The sequence below is a fragment of the Chionomys nivalis genome, chromosome 6 (genome assembly GCF_950005125.1).
Source record: "Chionomys nivalis chromosome 6, mChiNiv1.1, whole genome shotgun sequence".
In the NCBI taxonomy this organism is placed as follows: domain Eukaryota; kingdom Metazoa; phylum Chordata; class Mammalia; order Rodentia; family Cricetidae; genus Chionomys; species Chionomys nivalis.
The window spans coordinates 93,733,649-93,755,580 of NC_080091.1; the positions used below are offsets into that span (position 1 = coordinate 93,733,649).

The 21,932-nt window shown below is 40.9% G+C and overlaps 1 protein-coding gene and 1 non-coding gene across 7 annotated transcripts in view; one reads left to right on the forward strand and one right to left on the reverse strand.

Annotated features, from left to right (window-relative positions):
- Positions 1 to 21,932, forward strand: part of Lin54 (lin-54 DREAM MuvB core complex component) — a 69,222-nt gene that overhangs the window by 34,833 nt on the left and 12,457 nt on the right. For 4 of the 6 annotated variants that reach the window (XM_057772723.1, XM_057772726.1, XM_057772724.1 and 1 more), the window contains exons 4-7: positions 4,921 to 5,063; positions 12,779 to 12,995; positions 20,715 to 20,788; positions 21,087 to 21,284. In XM_057772723.1, the coding sequence (XP_057628706.1) occupies positions 4,921 to 5,063; positions 12,779 to 12,995; positions 20,715 to 20,788; positions 21,087 to 21,284 (632 nt within the window). The remainder of the gene's footprint in view (positions 1 to 4,920; positions 5,064 to 12,778; positions 12,996 to 20,714; positions 20,789 to 21,086; positions 21,285 to 21,932) is intronic. The other 2 variants (XM_057772728.1, XM_057772727.1) reach the window with 1 other exon arrangement.
- Positions 2,017 to 2,141, reverse strand: LOC130876650 (small nucleolar RNA SNORA40). The gene has a single exon (XR_009057309.1). It is a non-coding gene; the product is annotated as a small nucleolar RNA SNORA40 (small nucleolar RNA).

A 21,932-nucleotide genomic window follows, 5' to 3' on the forward strand; every position in this document is an offset into this window, starting at 1 on the left:
CCCTCCTACCCCATCCTGCCCCTCATAGGACCTACACTGTAACACATGTACTGACCTTCCCCTTGAATTGCCTTGAGACCAAGTTCCTGGAAGGCTTGTTGGGAGGGAGGTGTACTTCCAGGGTCCTCAGAGAGATAGGTGAACAACACAGACCTTCACACTCACATTTTGTACACACATAAAATAATAAATCTTATTTTAAAAGCAAAATTATACACTTAATTTTTGTGTGGGGGTGTGTGTGCCCAGACATGCACACAAGGTGAGTACAAGTCTTTGTATACCTTAGAGTATGTTGGAGGTCACCATGTGGGATCAAGGACCTTTCTCAATGCTTGCTCCCCCAGGCTCAGCAGCAGGCACCTTACCATCAAGCATCTCACTAACCATAATAAACCTAAGAGAAAAAGTGAAGGAGTTACAGGTGGGGTTTCCAAAATCCAAATAGGGCTCCTGGAGATTATTCACAAAATGGAATAACTTTCCACTGAGGCAGAGGGATTCACCCCTTCCTCAAGCATGTGAGAGGTCATTATTCTCATAGCTCCCATTAAATATTGGGAACAGTAGCCAATAATGCAGGGTAAGTAGGCGCAGATGTAACTTGCTGATAGAACACTTGTCTGAAGTGCTAGACACAGGTTTGCTCTACAGGAACTCACATCTCTATCCCAGAAGGTAAAATCTGGGAACAGGAGCACTGAGAGGGCACTCATTGTTAATCCCTACCTGGGACTGAAGCTACTGCTGCTGAAGTAGTCTGACCATTTGGCTGTGCCCAAGCCCTGGCACCTCAACTGGCATGCCTGCCCAAGCTGGCCTCCTGGATACCCAGCTGCTGTCAGGGACTTCCACTCTACTTCCTAGTCCCTTCTGTTCCTGAGTGCACGGGGACAACCTCCAGATGGTGTAGAGAGGCCCAACATTACTCTCAGTGGCCTTGTTTCCAGGGGAACCCTGGCTCGCAACAGTCCTAGGAGAACACCCGGAGTTGATGTGTTAAGGGCCCGGGATCTGTGAATAGCACAGTGGACTGCAGGAAGAAGAAATTACACTTTCAGTTTTCTTCTTTCTCCACAGTTTGCTTTAAATTTTAAATTGTTACTGTGTCAGTAGTGTGGGTGTATGGAAATCAAGGACAACTTTCAGGATATGGTTTTTCTTTGCAAAATAAAATGAGGATTGACCTCAGGTCATCAGGTTTGTGTGGGAAGCACCTTTACCCACTGAGCCATCTTGCCAGCCCTTTCCAACATAATTTTTGCCCTTTTTAAAATGAGTTCACTTTAAGTGATTTTTTTTCCCTCTAGTATTAATTAACTATCTTTAAGAATTGAGATTGCCTATACAAGTGTTTTCTGAGGGCTGAAGAGGTAGCTCAGTGTACACTGCTCCAGTCTTGCTCTCAACATCCACATAGGATGTACCTCCAGCCTTCTGGCCTGGGGCATTCACTCTCCTGCACGAATGCATACTTAGACACACACAGATGGAGATGCGGCCTAGTGGCAGGTGTGTAGGAGTCTGCCTACATACCTGTATAGATTCAGTTTTTTATTTAAAGAAATTAACTTGATGAAATTTGATTACACTCTTAAATCAGCTTAAGCAGTCATTAGATCTTGACCAATCTTATTTCATAAACTCTCTATCCCTTTCATCCAGGTTTGTTTTAAAGCAATTTCAGATACTAAAGTTTTGACCTGTAAATATTTCAGCCTTACTCTATAGCATAAATAAGTATATTTATAAAACTAACCATAACAGTATCAGTACTCATAAAAAAACAGTGACCTTAATGTTATTTTCTAAGAACATAAAACACTACTGTCAATTTCAGTTTAACTGAAATCATTTTAATGTTAATATTTTTAAATAATTAGTGTTTTATTATTGATTATGCTGTTTTTAATTTTTTTATTAATGTATTTATTTATTAAAGATTTCTGCCTCTTCCCCGCCACCACCTCCCATTTCCCCCCCAAAAATTTTTTAAGTTCTATAAAGAAATTTTACCATATTTTTTATCATGCATATCAAAACTCATGCTGAACCATGAGTTCTGTATATCAAAGGAGGCTTTATTTTTGTACTTAACTTTTAGTCTTTGGTTACCAGTTAAACAAAAACTCACACAAGCCGGGTGGTAGTTATACAAGCCTTTAATCCCAGCACTCAGGAAGCAGAGACAGGCAGAACTGAGTTCTAGGCCAGCCTGGTCTACAGACTTGAGTTCCAGGACAGCCAGTGCTACAAAGAGAAACCCTGTCTCAAGAAAAAAACAAAGCAGAACCCAAAAACCTCACCCAAATGCTACAATACATACAATTGTTAAAAAATAATAAAAATAAGACCTTTTTAAAAAAACGAATGTTTCCCGAAAGATAATACCTATTTAATATGAAATATTAATACCTAAGACAATGGATATTTTTATGAAACTTCATTGCTATAATAACTTCATAATGATGGTTGTTGGAACTTTAGGCTCGTTCCTCAGGCATTTACTTTGCAAAGCACATACACAAAAAATTAAAAATTACCTTATTTTTTTATTAAAATATTTATTTATTATGTATACAATATTCTTCCTGCATGTATGACTGAAGGCCAGAAGAGGGCTCCAGACCTTATTACAGATGGTTGTGAGCCACCATGTGGTTGCTGGGAATTGAACTCAGGACCTTTGGAAGAGCAGGCAATGCTCTTAACCACTGAGCCATTTCTCCAGCCCTACCTTAGTTTTTAAGTTGGTTGATTGATGGAGTGGATGTGTGGAGGTCAGAAGACAACTTGTAGGGATTGATGTTCTGCTTTCCATGTGGGTCCCAGGAGTCAAACCCACTGGGCCATTTCACAGGTCCTAAAATGTTTTTAAATTAATAAATTAAGAAAACTTGATTCCCTTTTAGAAATGTTCCTGCTTTGAACTGCTCAGTTCCTTTGTGTAAAGGAGCCTCCTTGTTATCATCCCGTTAGCTTTTGCATCTTCTCTCTCCCTTGCTAGCTGAGGTTTGAGCCTAGTACCTGGGTTAGAGGGACTGTAGAGGGCGTTTCCGTGCTGTCTCCACTTCTTAAGTCCTTACACCTTCCCTCTTTGCCAGTGAGTTTGGTTACCCCACCCTCGGTGACTTCAGGCTCCTTTCTGTTGAGAGAGTGTTCTTAGTAGGAAATTTTTGTCAGAAGTTCTTTCATAGTGCTGGGCTTAATGACCCCCCCCCACTTCTGTGCATTTGATATGGTCAATTGGTTTTGTTTCTTCAACCTGGCAGCATGGGATAATCTTGATTCAGGATTCTCAGGAGAATCTTGATTTTTCTGCCAAAATAATCTCCAAATTGTTTCAAAGAAAAGTTTTTTTGTTTGTTATTCATACTTCAGAATTATCTGAATGTCCATTTGCAGTTCAGAGGATTCCCCTCATGGTCACTCCCACCTCAGACACAGCAGAGGAAAGGACTCTAGAAGGGCTTATTCATAGCTCAGTTGCCAGTGGTCATCACATGACCCCAATTAGCCCCAAGACTGGAAGGGTATCCAGCCAGAGTACAGTACTACCGTGTGCCCCGAATGGGGGAGCATCAGATTTCTTGTGAGCAGCAGTAGTGACTGTTCAAGAATGTAGAGATCTAGGGCTGGGGCTGACCATGGGTGAAGGTAGGTGAAGGAAAGAGTCAGACCTTAGAATTAGACATCTAGAATGGCTTTGTATTCTTTTCTTGCCCAGGATAAAACTCTCTGATATTTCACCTATTGAAATATGGCTTCCAGTTCCCTAAGTCATCCAGACCCCCTGCATTTCCCGGGGTTGTTCAGAGGAGTTATTGTGCAAGACAGCGTGAAGTGTGGCATCTGGCCCGAGCAGCTAGATGAAATTTTCTTTCCCTTCGGTGCCTCTAAAATGAGTGTTCGGGTTTGTCCATTCAATTATAGCTTTTATTTTATGTGTGTGTGGTCATATTTGTGTGGGTACCTTTAGAGGCCAGGAAAGGGCATTGGATCCCCTAGAGCTGAAGTTACAGTGAGTTCTGAGCCACCTGATGTGGGTGTTGGGCTCTGGCTTTGGTTCTGTGGAAGAGTAGCAAGTACTCTTAATCACTGAGCCATCTCTCTGGTCCCCGGTAACTGTTTTTATAAGTGTCTGTATGAGTTTTGTTTTTGTTTTTTGAGTCAAAGTCTGATGTATTCCTGGTTAGCCTATTGCTGTGTAGCTGAGAATGAACCTGGATCTTCAGGTCTTTACCTTCCAAGTGATGTCTCACTTGGTTGATGAGGTTCTAGGGAGAGATCCATGGCTTCTTGCATGCTAACCAGGCCCTCTACCAACAAAGCTGTGTCCCAGTAGAACTGTAGATTTAAATTTTCCCTGAAAAATTGTTCAAATAGGAAGTCAGCTGTAGTACACAAAAAGTACAGCTAGGAAGACAGCCGTGGAACAGGGAAATACAGCTAGGAAGACAGCCGTGGAACAGGGAAGCACAGCTAGGAAGACAGCCGTGGAACGGGGAAGCACAGCTAGGAAGACAGCCGTGGAACAGGGAAGTACAGCTAGGAAGACAGCCGTGGAACAGGGAAGCACAGCTAGGAAGACAGCCGTGGAACGGGGAAGCACAGCTAGGAAGACAGCCGTGGAACAGGGAAGCACAGCTAGGAAGACAGCCGTGGAACAGGGAAGTACAGAGGCTGAAGCAGACTCGGGGCAAAAGTCCTGAATTGTCCCAAGCTTACTCTGATAGAAATAGCTATGTTTCAGAGCATATTCTTGATAATTCTTAGGTTCACTATACTCCTTAGGGTCTAACTAATGTCTCTAAAGTCATGTATGTGACACTAAAGTCCTTGTATATGTAGGTTATCATCGTGTAAGGTTTTAAACTGTTACTAACAACAGTCAACCGGTGTGCTGCCTCTCATTTGCAGGTAGGGTTCTTTCACAGTCTACTCCTGGAACTCCATCAAAGACCATAACTATATCGGAAAGTGGCGTTATTGGATCAACTTTAAATTCTACAACACAGACACCAAATAAAATAGCCATCTCACCTTTGAAGTCACCAAATAAGGTAAAAAAGGAAATCAGCCACAAATGCCAAATACTGGGGTTGCTGCATTTGTTGTCTTCAAGTAACTTCAAATACTTTAGTTTTCATATATTCCCAAGCAGATAAAAGGCGCTCAGTGAATACACAATTAATTTAGTAATCAAATTGTTTTCTTTCTTTTATCGCTTGTTTGTTTAATACTGGATCTACTCTGTAGTGCTGGGTGACTGGCCTAGGACTCAAAATCCTTCTGCTTCTGCCTCCAAGGTGTGATTATAAGCATTGTGATGAAGGATTCATATTCCCCCTCTCTGAGCAACACCCTCAACCACAAACAAGAAGTTTTTGCTAGTAAAGATTTTATTTTAAACACTTGGTAACAGAGTAATCATTGGTGATTTTTATGGCCCATATGAATATACAGTTTTTTTTTTTAATGAAGTATTTGATGCACTTAGTTATTCTTCAGTTCGTATTTAACACACTTACACTTGGGTAATAATAAACACATGTAGTGGGTTTGCAGTTATAAAATGCTAAGCAGCCATTTCTTGATGGAAACGTGAGTTGTTGCTGGCTACCATTCAGCACTAGAAAAGAATATTAGATGTTGCCAAGCATATTGTCTATATACTTGAGGCTAAACTACATTTTATTGAAAGTATTTGAAAGCTTTTCATGATTTGTTTTTATTCTAAGGTGGTAAGTATCTAACTTACTTCCCTAAGACATATTAATGTCATTATACCAGTGTAGAAAAGCATACAAAGCAGGTTTATTTTAAAAAGTCACTTGGGTAGAAAACATTTTTTTCACTGTGAGATGCCACCCTATAACTCTGGAAAGACATTATCTTTTGTCCCTGACTTCTTCCTTGATTTGCAATTATTCATAAATTTAAAATATATATATATATTTATGTAATAAAATATAATATGTAAATATGATACCTCATACAACTTACTTAAGTAGGCATCCACGTGCAAATGAAATCAGCTTATTCATGCATATGAACACTGGGGCTAAAATACAAATAAGGGTTTAATTTTAAGGAGTAGAGGAAGAAAGAACTTTAGATGGAAACAGTGAAAGTTGTGTGCAGAATCTTAATGATTGCAGGCAGACTAATACGTGTATGTGTGTGTATGTGTGTGTGTGTATGACTAAGATTTATACAGCGTAGGCTATTCTTGTTTTATTTTGTCTTCAGAGTTTTTCTATGTAGCTTAGGATGGCCTTGAACTCAAGGCAATCCTTCTGCGTCAGCCTTCTGAGTGCTGGGATTACTGACATGTGCCACCACACCTGGCTTTGAAAGCTCTACTGGAAGAATTACTGTCTTCAGGGACTTGTGCTGTTTGCAGTGCGCCTCACCTTGTCTGCACATTAGAATCACGGGAAATTCTCATCCCAGAGTGTCTGATTTATTCTCTCTGGAGTTTGGTTTGATATCAAGATTTTGAAGCTGCCCTTGAGTGATTCAAATGGGCACTTAGACTGAGGGCCACTGTTCTGAATAATAAGAGGTTGCGTATTTATAAAGGAGACCTGCTGAGTTGTAGTAGACAGTTTGGTAGAAGATGTAGATCCTGAGGGAGATCAGTCAGAGTCGGGTTTGTCTGTGCTTCAGAAGCACCTAAGGGCCCTCTTTAAAAACAAAACAAAATAAAACAACCCAAAACTAATGTCTGACTTCCTTCCATATACTGTTTAAATTAGAATCTGTAGGCTAGGTTAGATATTTTCATTCCACGTTGTAGGTGGGAGTAGAGAATCACTGAGTGGAATTATGAAAAGTAGCTAACTGGCTTCCGGCAGGGCAGTTGTTGTCCTTATCTGCCGCTTCCCGCCCAGCCCAGTGGTGTGTGTCAGAGGGAGATGTGTCCTGGGCTCTTTCATTAAGTTCCTTTCTTTCTGTTGGCGGAGGCTGCTTATTCATTTTTTGGGGGGGACAACCTTGTTAACATTTCAGACAGATCTCATGTTCTTCTCCGTCTCTGAGATTAAATTACTGCTCTTATTGTAGAAATCTAGATGCCAGTACTTTCTCAACTCCCTTGAAAACTGCAGCTGTTTCTCACTGCAGGACAAATTTCTTCTGTTGTGTTTTTTTCAGTAATCGTGAAATTTCATATTTATTAGACATGCAAACATTGAGTTAATGAAATGTTCTGTTTTATTTATTTCTCCTTGCTTTAAGTCATTGAATCTCAACCTGTGGGTCTTGACCCCCCCCACATGTTTTGTACATCAGATATCTTACATATCAGATATTTGTCTTATGATTCCAGTTGTGAAATAGCAATGAAATACTTTTGTGGCTGGAGTTTTCACCGCGGGAGAAACTGTATTAAAGGGCCAAAGCATTGCCAAGGTTGAGAACCACTATTTTTTTATGTTTTACTTTTTGTTGTTGTTGTTGTTTTTCAAGGCAGGGTTTCTCTGTGTATCCATCCTGGCTGTTCTAGAACTCATTTTGTAGACAAGTTTTACCAATTTCATCCTGTTTTCTGTCCTTTAGTGTATCTTTTATTCTGAAATCATAGTATTCCTTTTAGAGTTATTTGTTACGTTATATTTCAATTTCCTAAATCCAGTGTTTTAACACACAAAACTAATTAGAAGAAGCAGCAGCAGAGATTAATTGCTGCAGTTCCAGTTGATGCATAAAATCCCTGATAATATCCATCTTCTACTTTGGTAAAAAGAAATTTGAGCCAGGCGGTGGTGGTGCACGTCTTTAATCCCAGCACTGGGAGACAGAGGCAGGTGGATCTGTGTGAGTTTGAGGCCAGCCTGATCTACAAAGTGAGTTCCAGGGCAATCAGGGCTACCACAGAGAAATCCTGTCTTGAAAAAAAGATAACAACAAAAAAAGAAATTTGAAGCTGCATAAATACGATACTCATAATTTGAAAAGGAAGAAAAATGTTAGATTCCATGTACCAGCGCAGTGTTGAATGGTAATAGTTACTTTTGATACTTGATCAATTCTGCAGATCTGAGTTAATGCCCAGCAAGAAAACGAAATAAGGAATTAAGATGAATATGAAAACATATCACAGTTTTCTCATTTACAATCATGCAATTACAAAACACAAAGACCACAGCTGAACTATTAGAATTAAAGTTTAAGTTTAGCAAGATGACCAGTGTGTGCTGTTTCTTTCAGGACTTGGAATGTGTTCAGTGGATGCGGTGCTTGCCTAGTGTACCTGAACCCTGGGTTCAGTCTGCAGTAGGGAATAAAACGGGGCATGGTGACACACACCTGTAATCTCAGTGGAGGCTGCTGGCCTAGAAGCTGGAGGTCAACCCAAGCCTCAATTTGACACCAGCTTGGGGTCATGTCTTTAAAAAAAAAGTTCGTGTGTGCCTGCACACACCCCTCCCCGATGTGAGCTCATTATGTATACTTTGGTACTGGGAATTAAACCAAAGGCACACATGTTCTGAGCCCATGTTATATCACTGACCACTATGCTCCAGCTTCATATAACCAATGCTTTATAGTTTTTATTGTAGAACGCTCTCACTTTTCAGGCTAAATATATGCATCAGTATTGGGGGTTTGTTTCGGTGGCCAGTGTAAATGCGATGGCTTTCCTGACTTGAGTCTCGGACACTTGCTACTGTTGGCCTTTTATCTGTTGACAGTGCGTCCTGAAACCCTTGATTTCTTACTTAGTGTTAGTTAGGTGAGCCAAAGAGCGTGTCATCTACCGATAGTGACAATTTGACTTCCTCTTTCCCGGTGTGTATAGTGTTTCTCTTCCCTGTCGTTTTACTTGGCACTTCATTGAGTAAAATAGTGGCAGTGAACATTTTCTTGTTTGAGATTCTTAGAAAGAAAGTTCCCGGTTCTTCTTTATCAATAGCAGAACTAGCTCTTGGAATTTGGACATGGCTCTATATGTTTAAGTAAGTTCTGTTTCCTGAAATCTCTATTCCAAAGGGTTACTAAATTTACAACGTTCTTTTTTGTGTGTCTGTTGAGATGATCACATGGTTGGTTGCAATACAGTTACTGATTTGTATGTTTTTGTAGTTTCTGTCTTACTTTGTAGTTCAGGCTGTTCGGGAGTTCTCTGTGTTGCCCAGATTAGCATTAACCCATGGCGGTCCTCTTCTCTGCCTGAGTGCTGCAGGTAATAATTCTGGGGAGTTTTGTTGTTAGTGTTGGAGTTGTTGTTTCATGTCCTGGGGACCTAACTTAGGGCTTTACACTTGCTAGGCAAACACTGTGTTAATGACCTATACCCCTTGCTCAGTGGGCTCGTAGTTTTGTTGAGGATTTTTGCATCTATGTTTGTCAAAGATACTTGCTTATAGGTTTTTTTTTTTTGTATTCTTACTTGCTTTTGGTGTTGGAATAATACTGGCCACATAGAATACCTTTGGAAGAATTCCTTTATTTTATAATTATTATTTATTATATTTATTATTCCATTATTATTCCTATATTATTTTTTGTACTAATTTAAGCAAAATTGGTGTGTGCTGCAAATGTTTTAGTTGAATTTTACAGGGAAGCTATCTGACCCTGCCCCTAACTTTGGGAGCAGGGAAGAAAGGATTTGGTACTGATGGGGAAACTGATTTAGTTTTCTTGCTTGTTATTGTTCTCTTCAGGTTTTCTGTTTTTTTCAGGATCCAGGCATAGTAATTTACTTGTATTCAGGATTCTGTGTTGATTGACAGTTTTTGTGGAGTTGTACATGGTCATTCCTAATGATCCCTGTATTCTTTAGATGACAGTTGTAATCTCTCCCTTTTTACTATGATTTTTTTTTTTTGAGATAGTATCTTATTAAGTAACCCAGGCTGGCTTCATGTTTTCTCTAATATCCAGGTTAACCTGGAGTTGGCAGTTCTCTTGCCTTGATGTTGTTTTCCTGATAAACTGCTCTGAGACTAGTAAACTAGTAAGAGTAGATGGGGCCAGGCTGGCCTCGAACTCACAGAGGTCCGTCTGCCTCTGCATCCTGAATGTGGGATTAAAGGCTTTTTTTTTTTTTTTTGCTGGTGTTTTAATTTTTATTGTAGTATATTTAGTGTGTGCACTTCTGTGTGTGTTGGAGTGTGCATGGAAGTCAGAGGACAGTTTGCTGGAAGCTTCACATATGTTCAGCAAGTTCTTGACCATTGAACTATGTCCCTATACCTGATATGATGATCTTTCTTTTTTTTTTTTTTTTTTTAATTTATTTATTATGTATACAATATTCTGTCTGTGTATATGCCCACAGGCCAGAAGAGGGCATCAGACCCCATTACAGATGGTTGTGAGCCACCATGTGGTTGCTGGGAATTGAACTCAGGACCTTTGGAAGAGCAGGCAATGCTCTTAACCTCTGAGCCATCTCTCCAGCCCCCTGATATGACGATCTTGAAACAAAAATTTTTAAACTGAGACTAAGAATTCAGCAGTTTAGGGCTGGAGAGATGGCTCAGCTCAGGGGTTAAGAGTGCAGGCTGCTCTTCCAGAGGTCCTGAGTTCAATTACCAGCAACCACATGATGGTTCGCAACCACCTATAATGAGATCTGGCTCCCTCTTCTGGCCTGTAGGCAAACATCCAGACAGAATGCTGTATACATAATAAATAAATAAATCTTTAAAAAAAAAATCAGAAGTTTAGATGCATATTAAGAACAAGGATCCTTCCTTCCTGAATTTCCTGTCATTAGACCCACATTTAAGAAAATCCAACAGTAAATTCTTGAGGCGAAAGGTAAAGTAAGAAACATGGAGAAAAGGACAATAAAAGTAAGTTTTTTGTAGATGTGGCAAAATTAACATCATATTAATGTTTATGTGTACGCATGTCAGGATCAAGTCTAGGTCCTGTGCATGCTAGGCAAGTAAGAACTGTACCGCTGAGCAACTTTCCCAGAGCTCATAAAATATGTAGCCTCAAAGAAGGCAAAAGAGAGAGAGAGAAAAACAAAAAAAGGTTAAATGATCTGATTCGAGATTACAGTGACTTTTAAATATGTGTGCATGTACAAAATGTAAACAGACGTGGGCCAGCAAGATGACTTCGTGGGTTAAAGTGCTGGCTGTACAGGTATTGCAACCTGAGTTGATCACCAGGGAGAGAACTGACTTGTACCCCCGACCTCTGACTTCCACATCCACGTGTATCCGTGTACACTTAGACATACACATCATACCCACACATATATAATAATAATAAATAGTTATTTTTAAAATGTAGACAGATTTGTGTACTGATGTAAAATGTAGTCAGAACTGACTTATTCAGTTTAAAACCAGTTACGTAAGACTTGTAAGAGTGGTAGCTTCAAGCTTAAGATAAAGAAAAGTTTAATATTTAAAAATTCTAAGTTTTTGTCTTTAAGATTTTATGTGTCTGAGAGCTTTGCCTTCCTGTATGTCTGTGCACTGTGTGTATTTCTGGTAACCATAGAAGCCAGAAGAGGCCCGCAGATTCCCTGGAACTGGCCCTATAAAGGAAGGTCGTGAGCTAGCTTCTCTGCAAGAAGAGCAAGTGCTCATAACTACCGAACTATCTCTTTAGTTACCCTACCCCGTTTTTAAGCCTCTCCATTGCTAAATAAGCATTCTACTTCCGAGCTCTGCCCTGAGTCCCTATGAGACAGAAAAAGTGTGAATAAGTGAATTAGATTCTTTACCATATGGTGGTTGTCTGGGTGAGGGCTTCTGTAGACTAAGTGGGGAATTTATGTAATACCTTAGGAAATAATAGATTACAAGAGATCAAACTATATTTTATTTATCTATTATTTCTAGTAGGGTTTGACTGTGTCACCCACAGCGGCCTTGACAAACTCACCTCTGGCCTCAGCCTCTGCATTGCTGAGATTGCCAAGTGTCCATCCTGCATACCAGTTCACCTTTGCTTGTGTTGACAGTGCGTGTTAAACATGAGTCACGTAAACTCAGGGCATCTCATGAGACTAGTTTTATGGACTGCTTCCTGGGAAGTGTCAGCTTACTGTCTAGGAGAGAAAATTATTGAAATGATTTGTAAAATTTTAGTCAGATTTGTTATACCTAACAGTTAGTTTGTCTAGAGTCTAGATAACCTTTAACTGGAATGACTTTGAACAGTATTTGGCACTGTAGGTTTGTGTGGCCAGGTGGTGGGGGTTGTGGTCTTCCAGAATCAACTAAACTTGATATGGGGACAGAATGACCTTCTTTAGAATATGTTCAATGAAAAACAATATAGTTAGTTTATTTGGTAAAAACATCTATATTTTCTTCTTAATTCTGAGAGTAAAAAATTAAATCTTTCTCATAAATTTTATCTACTATCAACAAAATTGTGTGCATTCTTACATGTTTTTATTTTAAAATCTTTTATTTTTGAGATTATATTTTTTTATCCTTTTCTCCCTCCCCATTCCCTTCCAGATCTCCTCCCTACTTTTGTTATTCTCCTGTTTTTAAAGATTTTTTAAAAAATTTTAAGTTGTGTATGTGTGTGTGGTTTTGTGCGTATGAGTGCAGGTGCCCATGGAGTCTAGAAGAGTGCATCAGATCCCTGGAAATTGAGTTGCAGTTGATGCTGGAGACCAAACTCTGGTTCTCTGGAGAGTGCTGACCCCTGAGCCATATTCTCTCCAGCTCCAGCTGAATTTTTTTTTTTCTTTTCTTTCTGGACAAGTTGTAGTTGCAGCTTACGAGCACATTCTGTATAAGTTAACAGATTAATGGTAGGCATGTTGTTCTGTCTTATTTGACAGGCAGTGAAGTCGGCTGTGCAGACCATCACTGTTGGAGGGATGAGCACATCACAGTTTAAGACCATCATTCCTCTGGCAACTGCGCCCAATGTCCAGCAGATCCAAGTGCCTGGAAGCAAGTTTCATTATGTCCGGCTTGTTACAGCCACAACAGCCAGTAGCTCAGCCCAGCCAGCTAATCAGAATCCCAGTGTAAACACTCAGCCTCTTCAGCAAGGTTTGGTTTTTTTTTTTTTTTTTTTTTTTGGTTTTTTCGAGACAGGGTTTCTCTGTGGTTTTGGAGCCTGTCCTGGAACTAGCTCTTGTAGACCAGGCTGGTCTCGAACTCACAGAGATCCGCCTGCCTCTGCCTCCCAAGTGCTGGGATTAAAGGCGTGCGCCACCACCGCCCGGCTTCAGCAAGGTTTGTGACCATGTTTCTTTTAACAGCAATGAATGCTTTTAACATCATTAAAGAACATTGCTTCTGTTTTTTAAGTCTGGCATTTCCTCTGAGAGTGTGAATGAGCAGTGATTACAGAAGACAACAAAGAGTATGATTGTATGTATCTGCTACTTCATTCTGTAGCATACAGAAGTTAGCTGCTGTAAACACCAGAGATTCATGAGTATTACTTAATCAGCTATCTTACTGCCAGCTTAAACCCCTATTATGTCAGTGGGATAGCTTTATGTAGTTTCTAAACAATACAGCTCTTTGCTAAAGCTTGGGTCAGTTGAAATGACTAGCAGTCAGTGTATAAATAAGAATGTAACAGTTAGTTTAATCTTTTTTGAATTGTACTTACTTTAAGGTTATAATTGGTACTCTACCAATCAGTTGGTAGGGTGCTTGCGTTCCTTGCACAGAGCCATAGGTTTGCTCCTCAGTACCACACACTGGGTGTGGCTGTGCACAACTTGTGAACCCAGGGCGTGTGAGGTGACACAGAAGGTCAAGGTCCTCATTTATAGGCAATTACAAGGTCAGCCTGCAGTAAGACTCTGCCAGCAAACTTGATATATGTGCAAACACATGTAACTGTTCTCAAATTTGGCTACTTTTTAAAAGTTGAGCAGAATGAAAGGTTCAGTATACCTTATAGCTTAGAGCCTATTTTTCTTTGGAAAACTGCTTTATGTTTCAACAATGTCAAACTAAAGAAATGAGTATGTGGTTAACTGGTGGATTTCTCACCTACTGTGTAAGGAAGGCCTTCAGCTTAATCCCCAATATCACAAAACCAAATGCAGAAATAAATGGAAGAATCACATACCAGAGAGTTATTTTTAGTTCCCTTTGGAGGGTGGTGGGTCAAGTGTCATGCACTTGTGTGGAGGTTCTCTTGTGGAAGCTGGTTCTCTCCTTCTGTTTTTTTGGTTCCCAGGGATCAAACTCGGGTCTTCAAGCTTGGTAGGAAGCACCTTTATCCATTGAGCCATCTCACTGGCCCCATCTAGCCTTCCTCTTCTTTTATTTCCTTCTTTTACTTTTTATGTATGAATGCTCTGCTATATGTATGCCTGCATGCCGGAAAAGGGCATCAAATCCTGTACAGATGGTTGTGAGCCACCAATTGAACTCAGGACCTCTGGAAGAGCAGCTAGCTAGTGCTCTTAAATGCTGTTGGGAATATTACTTTAAGGTGTGTTAACTTTTGTTTATGCTGCATTTGTTTAACTCTGTGAAGCTGTGATTCTTTGCTTGTCTAAAACACCTGATGGTCTAACAAAGCGCTGAATGGCTGATAGCAAGGCAGGATAGGCTGGCAGGCAGAGAGTGTAAATAGGAACACGAGGAAGAAGAGGGGCAAGAGAACAAGAGGACATCGAGTCACCCAGCTACAAAGCCAGTCATGGAGTAAGAAGGAATGTATACAGAAATAAGAAAGGAAAAAGCCCAGAGGCAAAAGGTAATTGGGATAGTTTAAGAAAAGCTGCCAAGAAACAAGCCAAGCTAAAGCTGGGCATTCATAAGTAAGGATAAGTCTCCGTGCGTGATTTATTTGGGAGCTGGGTGGTGGGCCCCCCAAAACGACAAAAAAGTAAAACATCACATAATATTTTTGTGTTCCATGTTGGAGCCAATTGTTCTCTTATTTATTTATTTATTTATTTTTAAATAGAAATCAAACTATTGTTTTTTCATTTTACATACCAGTCCAGTTCCCATTCCGCCCCTACTCTCATTCCTTCACTCCCCTCCCCCCATTCCACCCCCATCCACTCCTCAGAGAAGGTAAGGCACATTGCTTTGAGGAAGGACCAAGGCCCTCTCTACTATATCTAAGCTGAGCAAGGAATCCATCCAAAGAGAATATGTTCCATAAAGCCAGTACAAGCAATAGGGATAAATCCTGATGCCACTGCTAGTGGCCCCGCAGTCTGCCCCAACCATACAACTGTCACCCACATTCAGAGGGACTAGTTTGGATCTATATGCTTTTTCCTTCCCTGTCCAGCTGGAGCTGGTGAGCTCCCATTAGCTCAGGTCGACTGTTTCAGTGGGTGTCCCCATCATGACCTTGACCTCTTTGCTCATATTCTCACGACCTTGACCTCTTTGCTCATATTCTCACTCCTACCATTAAGCTATAGCTGTCGTAATTAGCAACTGCAGTTCTGCTGCTACTGGCAGCTGTTCCTTAGCTGCAGCGAGTAAATTCTGTTCCCTCAGGCACCAACTCTTTCAAAGTTACCAAGGAAACTTATCTAAGTCTCTGTCCCTCTAAAGAACTCAACTCACACTTGGCCTCACCCCTCCTTAAAAATCCTTCATCTGGCTCCTCCCTACAACTTCATGTCATTTAGTTGCTGACTCAGCCTCCTGACCGCAGGTGAATTTTATTTAATCAAGCACATTTTTGTATTATTAAGCATATGTTCCAGAGCATAAACAAAGGTAATGCACCTTAAAATAATATTCTACAACACTGCCAAGCCATCTCTCCAGCTCCTATCATAACATTCTTAATGAAAGGAAAATGAAACTTCCATATCATGAGCTAAAGGAGTCAAATTTTGTATTCTCAGTACATAAACTTCATAGGGACAGATCCAGTCTCCATGTATCCACGGTGATATAAAGCACTTGCTAGCTGCTCTCAGTGTTTCACGGGTGTTTGAATGTGTGTAGTGTGCATGATTCCACTCCCAGTGTAACACATACGCAGTGATCTGTTCATTGGTAGAGTAAAACTGGTGACCTGAAGATGCAGGAAGGGAGAGGAGTGAACTTGGACCTCCCACAAGTCTTTCTGCATTTCTGTGTTCCATTTCTTGTCCTTTTGTCCTTAGAGTCTCTGCTCTGACTCCTGCTTCTAAACTTCTTTACCTCCTCCACCCTCTTCCAGCCCATTCACATGCATGTACTGTGTATATAGGTGTATATGTGCACCTATAGTTTTCTTTTCTGTTTGTCCTTTCCATAAAAGATCTACATATTTGTGTTATGTATTCTTTTGTAGGAATAGCAAGCTGAAGTTCCAGTTTTATTAGATGAGCTAAGAAGGTGCTCTAGTTCATTAGATAATTACTGTAAATGTGGGTGCCAGAGTTTTCCAGGGGAACGTGTACAACACATACTTGTGCAGGGAAGGAGGTGAGGACAACCCATGCTGATGTGACTGGGCAGGTTGCAACCTTTCAGTATTATTTTTCTGAGCACCAGGGAATTCCTCTGTCCATGCCCCCAGGAGGTGACCATCCTCTCTCTCCAAAGAGCAGGAGCTAGGGATCAGGTGTATATTTGGACTTTCTTTTTCAACCAGTGTTGCTACTGCTAGTCTGTAATGGCTCTCTAACTTATTCATCTTTTGGTGTAAGTGAGAGAATCAGACTCAGAAAAAACTTCAAATCCAATGTCACTGCACTGTGTTTTATTCACTGTTCTAAAATACTGTGACAAGACACCATGGCCATGGTGACTGTTCTAAAGGGAAATATGTAATTGGGGCTGGCTTGTAGTTTCAGAGGGCTAGTCCATTATCATCAGGGTGGGGAGCATGACAGCAGGTGTGGCAGGCATGGTGCTGGAGAAGTAGTTAAGGACTACATCATTTCAAAGAGTTCCACCTCCTGGTGGCTAAGCATTCAAATATATGAGCTGTGGGGTCATTCTTATTCAAACCACTATGTACTGCTATGCACTTTTTGTATTATAACTTTGTTGAAATATTTTATATACATCTTCAAATTCACTCTTATTTTATCTTTGTGCATGCCTGCACGTGTAAGTTCAGGCATGTGTTTATCATAGTGCACATCTGGAGGTCAGAAGACAGCCTCGGTTTCATTTCTCACCTTGATGAGAGCTCTGTTGTTTATTACTCGGTGCAATAGGCTGGCTGGCTCCTTTAGCTTCTGGGATTCCCGTCTCACCTCCCATCTCACTACAGGAGTGCCGGAATTAGGGCCCTCTACAGCATCTGGCTTTCTGTGGGTCTGCGCTGTTCATGCTTAAGAGGCAAGTTCTTAGCCCCACTGAGCCAGCATCTCCCAGCCCAGACAGAGCTGTGCGCTCATCCCACTGATGGCATCTGTGCTTCCACTAGTGTGTCCTCCCAGTCAGAGTGTCCTCTAGAGCTGTCGTTTAGGGCCATCAGTGTCTCTGCCTTTTAGCTGTTAGCCTGCCAGTCTCCACCAACAATTTAAGAAGAAAGAATTGCATTGATATCGTGGTGGCCTTTTTATACAAAGAAGGCTTTTTCATTTTTTGTTTAGAACAGTTTTTTCCCAATACTGTCCTTGCTTGAGGTCAGGCTCTGAGCCTTATTCTTGCATAAATGAAACCGCAGGTGATAGACACCCTTCCTCTCTTCCTGCTCCCACCCCCTTGAAGGCTATGGAAATGGCAGTAAGCACTTTTCATCGTTACACCTAGTTGGCTCTGGGCCAAGTTCTTTAGCCTGTTGCCAACCTGTTTCCTGAGTTTATCCATCATCTGCACATCAGGTTTCTATCCTCTGCAAGACAGCTCACCTTAAGGTTTTAGTTCTAACAGCCATCCTGGCAATGACTGGCCTTCTCTTCCCTCATACCTACTCTTCCTAGTGCTGGGGGTGGAGGTTGTGATTTCCTTTCACCCCTAACAGGTTTCTGGCATGCACTCTGTCACTCACCCCTGTGCTGGCACCCAACCACTCCTTCATACATGCACTCTGTCACTCTCCCCTGAGCTGGTACCCACGCCTTCATGCATGCACTCTCCTGCTTTGTCTTGTTTCTTGCAATTTGAGTTGGATTGTTTTCTTTTTTATACACTGCTACCAAATAAAATTTCCTTTGTGCTGTTTTAATAATATTTAGGTACCTTATACTCCCCAGAAACTTCTCATTGGCTTTAGAATTAAAAATACAGACTAAGAGTGGGCATGTTGGTTCATGTCTCTAATTCCCAGCACTGGGGTAGGCAGAGGTAGGCAGATCTCTGTGAGTTCAAGGCTAGCCTTGTCTATATAGCAAGTTCCAGGCCAGCCAGAGTGGTATAGTGAGATCCTGTCTCAAACATTTAAATTAAATTAAATTTAAGAAAACAAGCCCTTTCCGGGTAATAGTAGCGCACACCTTTAATTCCAGCACTAGGGAAGTAGAAGCTTGTGGATCTTTGTGAGTTCGATACCAGTCTGATCTACATAACAAGGTCCAGGACAGCCATAACTACATAGAGAAACCTTCTCTCAAAAACAAACAAACAAACAAACAAAACAAAAAAAACGAAACAAAACAATCAAAAAACAGGATAAATATACACCTAATACCTTAATGTTCAAGGTTCCTCAGGAACCTGCCTTGTGTTCTGTTTGTCTTACTTCAAGCCTAATGTCTGTTTAGACTGTTGTATTTCCTGACCGCTTGCGTGTGCTTTGCAGCTGACACATTCCCGTGTTGCCTCCACCCTTGCCTCACGGCTGGGCTCTCGTGGTGTCCTCCCCACACTCTCTCTGCATTCTCATTTTTCTGCCAACAAGTGGATATTTCCTTTTCTTTGAAATCTCAAGGCAGTTTATCTTCTTAGTAGTATTTTTTACTTACCTCCCTCCCTCCCTCCCTCCCTCCCTCCCTCCCTCCCTCCCTCCCTCCCTCCCTCCCTCCCTCCCTTCCTTCCTTTCTTTTTGTGCCTGTCCTGGAACAAGCTCTTGTAGACCAGGCTGGCCTTGAACTCACAGAGATCCGCCTGTCTCTACTTCCCGAGTGCTGGGATTAAAGGCGTGCGCCACCACTGCCCAGCTATTTCTTAAAATTTGAATATAATTGCATCATTTTATTGCTTTCTTTTCCTCCCTCCATCCCTTCCCATGCATCCCCTCTTGCTGTCTCTCAAATTCATTGGCTCTGTTTCTTTAAATGTTGTTATGCGCACACACACACACACACACACCCCACAGTCACGACTATAACCTGCTTAGTTCCTATAAAGTATGATTATGATTTCAGCTTTTCTGTGGGCCTGAGAGATGACTCAACAGAACAGGCAGTGCACGCTGCTCTTGCAGAGGATCTGGGTTCAGTTTCCAGCACCTGTAGGCAGCTCAGCAATTGTCTGTAACTCCATTTTCATGGGATTTGACAAACTACTTGGATCCTCACAGGCACCAGACATGTATGTGCTACACAGACATAAAGGCAAGCCAGCAGAATGCTGATACACATAAAATAAATCTAAATAATAGTTTTTCTTTTATTTGGGTACTTACCCAATCAGTTCAACAATATAATCTTAAGAACAAATGCTTTATATTTTAGTTCCTGGGGAGCACTGACCAGAATATCATTTATATTTATCAGTGGTTATAGCAATAGCAATGGTAATGGACATTTATTGGGCACTTGCTATTTGGTGGAAATTAATTTAGTCCACTTTAATGATCCTTATATCCTGTCTGGATATTCACTATTCAAATTGCAGGCAAAGAGACTATGTAGTTAAAAGTGGAGAACCAGAGGGTTCTCTGACTTTAAAACTTAGTCTTTTTAAAATTATTAGTGTGTGTGTATGCATTCATGCGAGTGTGTGTGCATGTATTTGAGTGTATTTGTGTATGTATGCATGTGTATATGCATGAGCGTGCATATGTGTATATATGAGTGAGTGTTCCTGTATGTTATGTGTGCCTATATGCTTATGCGCGTGTAGGTGTGTGTGTGCATGTGTGTACATAGCATGTATGTTTGTGTTCATGAGTGTGTGCTGTGTGCACATGTGTATGTGTCAGAGTTGTAGTAGTTGGTTCTTTCGCTCTACCATATGGGTCCCAGGGATTGAATCCAATCTTTACCTGCTGAGCCATCTTGTCAGCTCAAGAACTCAGATTCTTAATTAATAAAAAAAATCAGCAAGAAAAAAAAACAGCAAAAAAAAAAAAAATTTACTCATGGTTCATATAAAACCATGAGTTAAAACTTAAAAAAAAAAAAAAAAGAACTCAGATTCTTAATCCTTTTGCCCTGCTGTCGATTTTAAATATTGAGTTGTACAAGATGATCTTTTCTCTAGCTTGGACTCAGAAATGAGGAATGGTAGTGCAGAAAGGTGTCCTCAGCTGAAATGGCAGATCATTTGTTTGTGCATGCGCCTTCTGAGCACAGGCTGAAGGAATGGATTCCAGCCGCTTTGAACCTGCAGAGGGTCCCTTTGCTGGGTCATTACTCACCTTAGATTTAAATTTGCTGGGCAGGGTAAGCAATTTTGAAAGGTTTATTTTGTTTTTGTTTGAGACTAGGTCACTCTGTGTAACCCTGGCTGGCCTATAACTCATGATGTAGACTAGGCTAGCCTCCAATTCAGAGATCCACCTGCCTCTGCCTCCAAAGAAAGGTAACTATCTTGATTAAAGATTGCTCAAAATGAGAATGAAGTAAAATGCTTTACACTGTTTCTTCAGCGTGTCTTGAAGGGTTAATGTTCTTAAGTGCTTTCTGTAAATAAATTGTTCTTTTTCTCTTCCCCTTTAAAAAGCAAAGCCAGTGGTTGTTAATACAACCCCCGTACGGATGTCGGTTCCATTTGTCCCAACTCAGGCCGTTAAACAAGTGAGTATTACACAGTTTCTCTGTTTCCCAAAGGGCAATTTTCTTTTTAAGTTCAAAGTTAGGATTGAATTATAAGCAGCTGGACATAGTGGCCCATACTTTTAATCCCAGCACTCAGGAGGCAGAGGTAGGAGGATCTCTGCCTGTTCAATGCTAACCTGATCTACAAAATGAGTTCCAAGACAGCCAGGCTACACAGAGAAAAAAAATTATGTTTAAGAGATTTATACTGAATTAAGCACCTTAGTTGATTAATTATTTAGTCACAAATTTTTTAACTTTCTTTTTTATTGTTTAGGTGGTTCCAAAACCAATCAATTCAACTTCACAAATTGTAACTACTAGCCAGCCACAGCAACGGCTTATCATGCCTGCCACACCCCTGCCTCAGATCCAGCCCAACCTCACTAACCTGCCACCAGGAACCGTGCTGGCCCCTGCTCCAGGGACAGGGAACGTGGGCTATGCAGTGCTTCCAGCTCAGTATGTTACTCAGGTACGTGGGCATGAAGGACCGATGATTCGGAGCTGCTCTGTGGTATTACAGTGTCTAGCTCTACTGTGTTCTAAGGTTAATAGAAGCAGCTCTCTCCAAAGCTTGAAATAGTAACCAACATTTAAGTTTATTTCTTTGTTTAGAATTTAGAAATACAGGATAAATAAGATTTAAAAGCTGGGTAATTTGGAATAGATTGGTAAAAGGACAAGACTATAGATAAGGGCTTTGCCCTGGGAAGGTAGTGGCACATACCTTGAGTCAGGTGAATCTCTGAGTTCAAGGCCAGCCTGGTCTCTATAGCAAGTTCCAATACAGCTAGAGCTGCTAACAGAAAAACCCTGTCTGAGAAAACAAAAACAAGCCGGGCGGTGGTGGCGCACGCCTTTAATCCCAGCACTCGGGAGGCAGAGGCAGGCGGATCTCTGTGAGTTCGAGACCAGCCTGGTCTACAAGAGCTAGTTCCAGGACAGGCTCCAAAACCACAGAGAAACCTTGTCTCGAAAAACCAAAAAAAAAAAAAAAAAAAAAAAAAAAAAAAAAAAGAAAACAAAAACAAACAAAGTTGATATTAAAAATCAGAATCCCAGTGAGTTTTAGGAGAACCTGTGCCCACATGAATGTTCATCTGTACGCACTAATACGACA